This window comes from Actinia tenebrosa, unplaced genomic scaffold, assembly GCF_029948245.1.
Source record: "Actinia tenebrosa isolate PJP-AT-01 unplaced genomic scaffold, QUT_ActTen_1.0 PGA_scaffold5__44_contigs__length_20552954, whole genome shotgun sequence".
NCBI classification, from domain to species: Eukaryota; Metazoa; Cnidaria; class Anthozoa; order Actiniaria; family Actiniidae; genus Actinia; species Actinia tenebrosa.
This window is the reverse complement of record NW_028292582.1, coordinates 6030650-6040931: the sequence shown is the minus strand read 5'-3', so window position 1 is coordinate 6040931 and position 10282 is coordinate 6030650. Positions and strand designations below refer to the sequence as shown.

The 10282-nt window shown below is 38.4% G+C and overlaps 1 protein-coding gene and 1 pseudogene across 2 annotated transcripts; one reads left to right on the top strand and one right to left on the bottom strand.

Moving 5' to 3' along the window:
* Positions 1 to 76: 76 nt before the first annotated feature.
* On the top strand, positions 77 to 1299 carry LOC148906399 (uncharacterized). Its single transcript, XM_089038214.1, has 2 exons — positions 77 to 315; positions 485 to 1299. The coding sequence occupies exons 1-2, from the start codon at positions 110 to 112 to the stop codon at positions 711 to 713; spliced, it is 435 nt and encodes a 144-aa protein (XP_088894340.1). The 5' UTR covers positions 77 to 109; the 3' UTR covers positions 714 to 1299.
* Positions 1300 to 4592: 3293 nt separating this feature from the next.
* LOC148906398 (uncharacterized) lies at positions 4593 to 10042 on the bottom strand (annotated as a pseudogene). The gene is made up of 5 exons (XR_016121422.1): positions 9478 to 10042; positions 8310 to 8431; positions 7176 to 8206; positions 6037 to 7080; positions 4593 to 5943 (listed from the first exon to the last, which is right to left on the bottom strand). The product of XR_016121422.1 is annotated as an uncharacterized LOC148906398 (transcript).
* Between the last annotated feature and the right edge of the window lie 240 nt (positions 10043 to 10282).

The window sequence follows — 10282 nt, the reverse complement described above, 5'->3', positions numbered from 1 at the left end:
CACTGAGCCTGCAATAGGTCAGCAGATGCCCTGTGTGACGTCACTGCGTGCTTCGATCATATCAGTGATGAGAAAAAAGTTCAAAACAAAAAAGAAAAACACAAAAATAATGAGTTCTTCTTCCGAGGAAAGAAATTCTAGTGACACAGTCTCATCCAGCGATGGTTCTGAAGAATTTATAAGTCTTGAAGTGGAAAACTTCGGTACAGAAGGCTATCAATTTCAGCCAACACGTGAAATATCTTCTTCAGAAGGAGATTCGCCGTCTGATTCATATAGCAGTTCAACACCTGAAAGACTTAATAATTTAGACTGGTAAGCCGAAATGATTGATTGATTGATTGATTGATTGATTGATTGATTGATTGATTGATTTATTTATTCTTACATTAGCTTTAAAGTTAGTCAGCATTTCAATCTATAATTAATTCCGCTGTAAAACGTGTATAAATTCAAAACTTGATTTCACCTTTTCGACCTTCAGGTGCAAATGTGGACATTGTCAAATCATGGACAGAGAGCTAGAATGCATTTGTTGCCACGAAATACAAGAGAAAGTCGAAAACAATCGTGAAGTTTTTGAAAAGGAAAATTTGGAGAGTGACATTACCTGTATTACGGACAAACCTGGATTTAAAGCTGTGTCTAAATCAATGGGTTTTGGGGGCTGCTTGGCTCCAGTATCGACATCAGTATGGCAACCAATGCCATGAAGGGCCTGAACATAAGAAAAATAGACACACAGCTTACAGACAGTTAGTTAGATGGTGTTGGGGAGTCTTGGGGAAAGAAATAAGGGTTGTTTTGCCGTCTTGTGCTGTCATGTGTATACGAGCCCACTTTCCACCTCCAGGCTTAGAAGAAGACTTTGAATTTGTTGGCTTTCGTTATTCAGATGAATAAATAGATGTATAGAAATAACAGTTTGAATCGGGGTTCGACACTAGTGTCACAGTGGAGCAGTATATTCCTAAAGTCTTTTTTCTTATCCCAACTTCACAATAAGATATTTACTACTGGTCAGAGTTAAACTGGCAATTTAAAAAAATGAGCTTCACTGGTAGTCAGATGTTGAAAAGCTTCTAATCCAGCAGGCTAGTTGATTTTATTTGCACTAGTTACAGTCAAACTACCTAAAGTGTGGACATGTAAAGCTCATTATGATTTTATTTTTGGAATATTGATTTGATTATGTCTTAAAAATTAAAAAGTAGAATGATAAAAAGATAAATAACAATAATAAATACATTAGTGTCAAGCCCTGTAGAACTAAATTAATATACAAAGCAATTATTTTAATTTGATAAGATGTCAGAATTTTTTGATAAATGTACCAAAATTGTTGAAAGAATACCTTGTACACATAATTATAAGAATTAATGATAATGGTATCACTTACCACCAATATTATAATTAATCATGGGAGGCTTTGAGTTTATTTTTTCCCATTCTTGACTTGTGGTTCTTGATCACCTCTTCCTTTGGTGGTTTTGGTGCAGTTGCAATATTTTTTGGTATGTTGATTGGTTTTCTTGTTGTGAATTTGGTCCCAGCTTCATGCTCATCAATCACCTGTTCCATTATTCTTGTTGTGACTTCGTATGATTTATCTTCTAACACTGGCTTTGCTACCCATGTTTTTCTGCCTTTTGGAAATACCACTTTGTATCTGTGGCTACCTTGGTTTTTCCCTTTTTTGACTGTAGCTTGTCTTCTGCTGCAGTTGTTGTTGTGATCTAGAACTGCTAGTTGCGTTCTAGCAATCATTCCCTGGTAGGAAAAATGCTTTCTCTTAGGGGCATACTTCAATAAAAGTGAATGATACACCTCGAGATTTCCTGTGTGATGAAAGTCTGTTAACTTAGTGATGTCTTTCAGCAACTTCTTATTGTACACAATCTCTTCAAGGGCCACATGAGCAGGTGAGCCAGCTTTTAACCAGAGGGTCTTCTTTTTCTCTTGCCTTGTAAGTTTGGGGTGCATACATTTTTGGGTTTTTCTTCCTTCCTTCCAGCTGTGCTTGTTAGCAATATGATTAACAATAGATACCCACTTACTCTTTAATAGCTCAGCATCTCCATTGCAGGTTTGTACGCTCCACCACAAATGGTTGGAAATGGACTTTATCCATGGGAGAAGATCTTCATTTTGCTTTTTTTTAGATTTCTGAGTTAGCTTTTAGCTTTTTAGTCTCCCACTTAGCTATGTGCCATACATCATATTGATGTTTAATGGAGGGATTGTTTTTTTCGTAACTGAGCAGTAATTTGGGTGTGGCGATCTGTTGTTAGGCAGTTTATTGAAACATTTTGAGCTATTAATTTGTTAAGAGATCTCTTGCACCCTTCATATTCCATGGCATGCGATGAGGATACTTGAGAAACATGGACCATTGAAAAATCAAAAATTCTCCCAGATTTTTCATCCATCAAGGTATAGGTACCGTACTTGGCACTGTGCCCAGGGCTATCTGAGCGACCATCTCCACACAAATCGACTGGTCCTTGGGATTTTGTGTCATTGATTATTTCATTTCTCTGTTTTTCGTATGCTCTGTTAATGAGTGGGAAAATTATTTTATTTTGAACATTGTAAAAGTGTGTAGAGCTTATGAAACACAGGTTTAGAGCATCAGCAAAATGAGAATATTCCTGAAAAGTTCCTCCTGTCAAAGTCACTGCTGCAGGTATTAGAAGATTACCAGCTGGTGTGTTGCGTATAATTGGCTGTGAATTCCACTTATATGTATGGTGTCCAAGACATGTGACACTTACTGTTGTCATGCTTCCAGTTTGAGTCTTAACTACTTCACAGACTGGAGAACCACAAATTTTACAATGAGTAAATAGCTCATTTAGTTGACTTTCAAACACAATAAATAACCGATCCTTGTTAAACTTGGTGTCCTCAGACTCAGATTCACTCTGTTCTGACTGTGAATACACAAAATCACTATCACAGTCATCAACACTGGTACATGAATTGCTGGCATCAATCATTTGATCATTATCTTCAATATGAATGGAACCTTCTGGGGCTTCAGGTTCATTTACCTCAGTTCCTAAGTGCATTCCATGGTCAGGCAGGCTAAAACTAACAGCATAATTGTGATCCAAATCAATATGTGTATAGTCTTGGTTTGAAATTTTCTGCTGGTCCTCTGCTCTCAGATTGAAGGTGCTGTAACCTGTTCAGTTGTTACATTTGGAAGTGGAGAGTGTCTGAGTGCCAATGGTCCTTTTTGGTAACACTGTGCATTGTGTCTCTGCATCCACTTTTGTTAAACAACTTTTGTTTAAGAAGTTGATGTCTGGCTCATACTCTATTTTCTCAGTTATATATTCATCACAATTTTCTTCCATTTCGCTAGAAGAGGTCACACTTGCTGCCAATATGTTTTCAAGCTCCTTTAATTTCAAAAAGAAAATATTTATAAGCATGTAAAAGCAAACTTATATGTATTCAATGGTATAAATTTCACAAGCTATTTGTACCCTTTGCTTTTCATTTCAGTTAACAGTAGGACATGACTTTTACTCACCTCGTTTTTCTCTCTTTTTCGAAGTCCTTCAAGTGTTTTTTGGCGTTCCTTTCTTTTACTTGAATGCGGAAAAATCGTTGGAACTGATTCAGATTTTAGGGTTCTTTTGTATCTTTGGCCGCATAAATTTTTAAATGAAGATTGAAAGCAGTCAGGAGTAAAGTGCTCGATGCAAACATAGCTGTATTCAGGCTTTCTAATGTTATGTCTGCGAATTTTTGAGATCCACACCTTTCTTAACTTTTCATCGCTAGGCAATCGATGGTAGGATATTCCTTGAGTTTTTCTCGAACCATTTGTACATCCTGGGACCATACAATGAGGCATAATAGACGTAGAAATAAAACCTAAGAGTGAATGTCAGTAAAAATCAAACAAAATTTGAAAGTTCGCGGACACGGCCAAAAAATCGATTCGGCTTACATTTTGCCTATTGATAGGACTGGATGAGTAGGTAAAGGAAATAGGAGGGATTTGATCAAATATCTATTATTTTGAGAAATTACGAGCAAAAACGATTTCAGCCTGACTTTCGCTCAATCCGACCCAAAGCGACCTCGGTATTTAGGCGTTTTATAAGTGTTCTGTACAAACGCTAAAACAGCAAATTTATTGATTGATCGCATCTATGTTAATTGGACCTAGTACAATCAAGATTTAGTAATTTCAACGGATATGAATTATTTTTGAGAAGAACGGAGGCCTTTTAAAATGACGACATGCATAGGGTGATAAATTCACCTGTAAACCACCTATCATTCGAGCAAAGAATAATGTATGTGGTATTTCATCAAAACTCTCAATATTTTCACCAGATATCCTCGAAAGGAAGTTCTTTAAGCTAAGTAAAAAAAATTCCGGGCTCTTTTTGATTTTGGCAGCATAAGCCCCCTTTAAGTTTCGAAAATATTGAGTCTTACTCCACGCACTGAAATCGACAACAAACTGCATGCGAGAAAGAGGAAGTCAAATAATTGTTTTTCTAGACCGACAAAATACTCAAAAGTACTTCTTCATACCTTAAAACGATTCCTTGGTATGTCTAGCTACTTTATATTTAATTATTTAAAATATTTTGGGAGTCAAACTGGAGTTTGAAATCCGCGCGCGGCTCGACTTTTTGGGACATAATTACGATAGTTAACTAAGTATGCTTTGGTGTATCGTAAGGTTCTGAAATGGCACATCGGTTGTGCTATAATACTAAATGAAAATAATTTATATTCAAACGTTAAGTCAAAAATTTATTTCAGTGTCGTTTGAAGGAACTTTGCCGAGAACTTTCACCATACGACTTTTGATAAAATGCCAGTAATAATAACTTGTAGATTTCCAATTTGAATATTTAAATTCAAATTCCTTTTTACGTATTTGTTCAGTATTCAGTGCGGATACGTACGGATTCAGTATTCTCTTCCTGATTCCGTGGTTTTATGCAAACCTTTTTGGTGTCTTGTTTCAGTACGATCAAGCCGCTTCATAATCCACTCTTCACGAACTCCCGACCTTTTACACGCCGTCGAGCATAGAACACTATTGTGCGGATTGAATAGAATGCAGACTTTACGCAGTACATGAACAACAGTTTTTGACAATATTGTTTATTCGTTCAATGTAGGGCTTTTTCCTTCTTTGGGAAAGGTCTTCAACATCTTCTCCAAGCTCGATGCAAACGTTCCTCAACTCCTCTACACATAGTTTTGATAACTTGTTCTTCTGAACCATTTCACAGATATTGAAATCGAAGCAAATAATCGGGTGATTTAACTGCACCGCCATCATTACATTGACACACAAGGTGGAAAATTGTGTTTCAGTTTCTGCTGCATATATATCTTCATCGTCATTTTCCATTACAACTGGGCAATTGAGACGCTTCTTTGCAGAGAGGCGACTAAAGAAACCGGATATTTGCTGTTTGGTAAGCACTTCATCTGGGGGAAATAATCGGGCTCAGTCGGTACGTCGGGTTACAGCCATTGCCTTGGAAACTTCTTGGGGGTCTACTTTTCTTCCGCTGACTCCTCCTATTTGAAACTGCTCAGTTAAGAAGGCAGTCTGCTTTGATGTGAAACGCTTCTTTTTCTTCGCAGACTTGAGGGCCCAGCCCATTGGAAGAGCAGTTAAATCTTCTTTCCCACCAACCGCTTCACATTGAACGTCTGGAACTCGAGTAGCTCCCTCTGTCAGTTTAAAGGCGTATTCTTTAATTGCTTTATCGTATAGGGTTTCGTGCTCAGGCATTCGTTTGTGCCTTCCTGTATCAAGATGATTTTGAAGAGAAGAAAATCTGCTGTATGCTTTTATACAACCTTCTTCTGGACACGTAAATAACATGGCTTCATCATCATCATCATCATCGTCATCTACTTCTTCTTCTTCTTCTTCTTCTTCTTCTTCTTCTTCTTCTTCTTCTTCTTCTTCTTCTTCTTCATATTCTTCTTCCTTCTCTTCTTCTTCTACTTCTTCCTTTTCTCCTTCTCCCTCATTTTCACCTAACTGAATTGCATTTGAAGTTTTCTTGGTGTATCGGTGTCTAACAACTCGAAAGGCGGGGTTAGATGCCAAAGATGTTGAATTCAGGGTTTCTAAAGCACCGAGTTTTTCAGTAGATACGCCAAAGGTATCCCAAGGCACTAATCGGCCTGGACCAACATTGAATGCTCTCCATACTCGAATACCATTCATTTCGTATTCAAAGTTATTTAGCAGGCTTATACCTTCCCACTTCAATGAAAGTGTGCTAGCAGTTGTAGCAGCAACATAGGTGGCCTTAACTCCAGTTAGTCCTTGTCCTGATTCAATACCAGTTTTGAGTTGTAAAGCGTTGTTTACATCATGGCCTTCATTTACATACCTTCCAATTGCCCCCTTAATTATGGCTGCTTGGCGGTCGCACGCCCCCTTTCCTCCCTGGGGATCCGAAAAGTCATTCCTTATTATAGTCGCGCCAGCAAGATCACCAGCCAGCTTAGCAGATACAATGGAATTTCCGCTATGATAACAGCCAGCGTTGTCTTGTTTATAGTACGCTTTTTCCAGGTAAGGCATTTCCTTTTTCAGCAAACGAAGACAATCTACCATTATGCCAGACACCGTGCTGCTGTCTTGTGTACAGCTTTGAAACACATGAACAATGTTTGTAGACTCAAGCTGCTTGTTATCTTGTGACTTCCGAACAGCAACCGTAATGTGCCATGGGAGACCACGCTTGGCAAACCAGTCAGACTGGGCTTCTCTGAATTTCCGTGGTATATACTTCATTGCCCAGTCTTGTACCAAGAGCACAGATTTGTTATCAAGTTTGTTTAGGACGGAATGCTTTGCCTCATCTTAGTGGACAGATCTTCTCCATCACTACATGATGTAGTGGCGCATTCATTTTCCAAGATGCGAAATACGTTTTTCAACTGAGAGCATTGCGCACGTGAATCAAGGTGGAGATGGTCACAATCGCCTTTGAAGTCTGCGTCGTTCGGGTCACTAAGCGCATAAACGCGACAATGATCTGAAATGGTCGACGATTCAGCAACATGCAACTAAAAAAAAGAGATTAAACGGATCAATTGATTAAATTAAGGTTTCAGTAAATTTACACAGGCAACGAATGTTACTCTATTCGGTAGATACCAACCTTATAATCACCCTTCAGGTACTGTTGTGATGATCGTAATTGTTGCTTGATGTCTCTGCCCCAAATTTGAGTTTTTCCACAATCAATTAGTTTGTCAACAAGGCTGTCAAGCTCGTCAAAGGCGTCACTTCCCTGTGCTGAAAAATTATCAAGTCCTTGGAGAGATGTACGAGTAGAAGCAGAACAAACGGTCAAAACTCTCTGTAGTGTTCGCTTGCTCATGGGCTTAAAGGCTGTTTCCTTACAGTATTGCTCATACTGCTGCACAACACGTTCTGGTATCATTGTCCTGATGACGTTGGGAGTTTTGACGATCTCACCAGTAGATAATTTTAGAAGCCTCTCTCCAAAAGGAACATCCTGGATAGCGTGAGGGCTTGTAATAAAAGAAACAAAATGCTCTGAGACGGATCAATTCTCATTCTTTTGTTTTCCCAACTTGGAAGCGGTGCTGCTCGGCCATGTAACAGTCTGTGCCGACGAGCTATGTTGTAACGATATCGGGTCAGCATAGGAATATGTTGCTTAAGTTCTTTGAAGGTAATTTTGTCAGCCATCATTGACAGAATTTGTCGCCGCGTGCTCCAATGCTGTGCTATTGCATAACTTTCAGCATAGGCTTCGAGCAGTTCTAGTTCTTTATCACCTTTGGGTGTGATTTCTTCTTCATCTTTGCCCACATTGTTATTTTCATACAACGCCCTCCAAAGGCTTATGGAATCTTCCGGAGTAAGAACATCTAACACAGCAGAAATACATTGCTTCGCTTTTCTTACGTAGCGTCGCTTCGTTCTTTCGTGGGCTTTATTCCAGGGTACTAATAGGGAAACGCGAATTGGACTTATATCTCGAAGCTGTAAAAAACCATTGAGCTGTCGACGGGGCTCATCATCATCATCATCATTATCATCATTGTCACATTTAGAAGCTTCGACGCTTTCATCTAACTCTTCCTCTTCTTCTCGAGAAGGCACATATACGCTTTCTCTTCTACACTTTGGAGTAATTGGTGAATCTGGTGTCACACGAGTCTGTGAAACAAAGCAATTCCAAATCAGTGTGATAACAAATAAGAAAAAACATTCGAATCAATAACGTAATTCAAGACTGAAAATCGAAATCTTTCTCACTCACCAGTTTCAGGGATTCCATATTAGTTGTCATTTCTTCTATATACTCCGTCACTTCTACCTTGGACTTTTCTAACTCTTCAGTCTGTAGTTTATCCAGCCACATACGGCATTTTGGACAAATTCCTATCAACAACAAGTAGGGAAATATACCTAAGCAAATTTATAACCGACTTCTACGGATTTTGCATGCGCAAATCTTCATGAAAAGCCACGTGACTGGACGGATTTTTAAAGTCAGAACAAAGAGCCGTATGTCTGGCCCAGTATGGGCCTTTTTCACGCGGCAGCCATGTTGGTTTACACAATAGATTCCACTACGCGTATTCTGGAATTCAGAATACATTTATGCTAATGAAACAAGATTTTTATTCTCATAAGAATAAACATGGCTGCTGAGTGATAAAGGTCCTTAGTACCCGGGTCTTATAGTTTGGTAACCACTAGCTGTTATTACAGTTGACCCCACAATGAGAGAACCTTATTTGTTTTAATGATCATTCAAGCGAGACTACTGGATCGATACAATGCATAATGAGTCATTGCAACCGTAATGACAGCTATTGACTGTGTGGGAGAGCTGAGACAATGGGCCTTTTTTTTTGCAACAACATGTCACGTGACCCTACCCCTTAAAATGAACAGTTGTGTCAAAATCAACATCAGAAATGAAAAGAGCACCTCGATATTATTAAAAGGGCAAAAGTTTTAGCTCATAACGATGACTATAGGAGAAATGGCATTAAATTGCCATTTCTCCTGTGTTACATGTTATAAGCTGAAACTTTGCCATCTTGCTAATATTGAGGTGCTTTTTCCATTGCTGATGTTTATTTTGACTCAACGTCTCTTTTAACGGGAGTTAGGGTCACGTGACCTGTTGTTGCAAAAGGCCTATTGAAAACTAAATAAATAAATAAAATTACCATCAAATAATTTAAAAATTTTAAAGTCTCAACGATCACAAATTTATTAAGTGATATTCTTATGAGCATGACATGCACAAACATATTGGGAGATACCCCTGTCATGAACACTTAGTAACTCATTAACCATTGACTTAAATCAGTATATACCATCGCCTAACAAGCCAACACTATAAGAGCAGTAAACATTTCATAACAGCAACAAATTATAACATCCCATAAATAAATTAGTTTTTCATTGCTTACCAGAACCAACAGGGATAAGCTCGTTTGTTATCTCCATTATTTTGCGAGACTGAAAGAAATTGATTCCCCTTTGTGCCAATGGAGCACGTCTTGAATCTCTTGCGTGTTTGGAAATCGAGGGGGGCATACAGCATGACTTCCTTGTCCTTCTCCAACCAATTCCTAGCCTTGATCGATGCGACGGACAAATAGTCATCTCTTGAGTATTTGAACCCGATGAATTGAACATTCCACATCGAGCAAGTATGAGGTCCACCTCAGTCTCTATACCGAAAAAATCGAGCGATTTCTTATGATTCGCTATTTCTTTACAGCAAGACACTAATGGAATTACGGTTTCAGCTTTTCTCGCACGATTTTCTGCGACGCATTCTCCTCCGCATATGATCTTGAAGGAACACGACATCTTGTTTGTAAGACGACCAAGTGAAAGTATTCGGGGGGAAATTGAATTTAAATATTCACGAAGGTAATTGGAAATCTACAAGTTATTATTACTGGCATTTTAACTAAAGTCGTATGGTGAAAGTTCTCGGCAAAGCTCCTTCAAACGACACTGAAATAAACTTTTGACTTAACGTTTGAATATAAATTATTTTCATTTAGTATTATAGCACAACCGATGTGCCATTTCAGAACCTTACGATACACCAAAGCATACTTAGTTAACTATCGTAATTATGTCCCAAAAAGTCGAGCCGCGCGCGGATTTCAAACTCCAGTTTGACTCCCAAAATATTTTAAATAATTAAATATAAAGTAGCTAGACATACCAAGGAATCGTTTTAAGGTATGAAGAAGTACT

Coding starts and splice junctions, on each gene's coding strand:
- LOC148906399 (XM_089038214.1), top strand. CDS start 110: ATGAGTTCTTCTTCCGAGGAAAGAAATTCTAGTGACACAGTCTCATCC. Junction 316..484: donor AGACTTAATAATTTAGACTG/GTAAGCCGAAAT, acceptor TTCGACCTTCAG/GTGCAAATGTGGACATTGTC.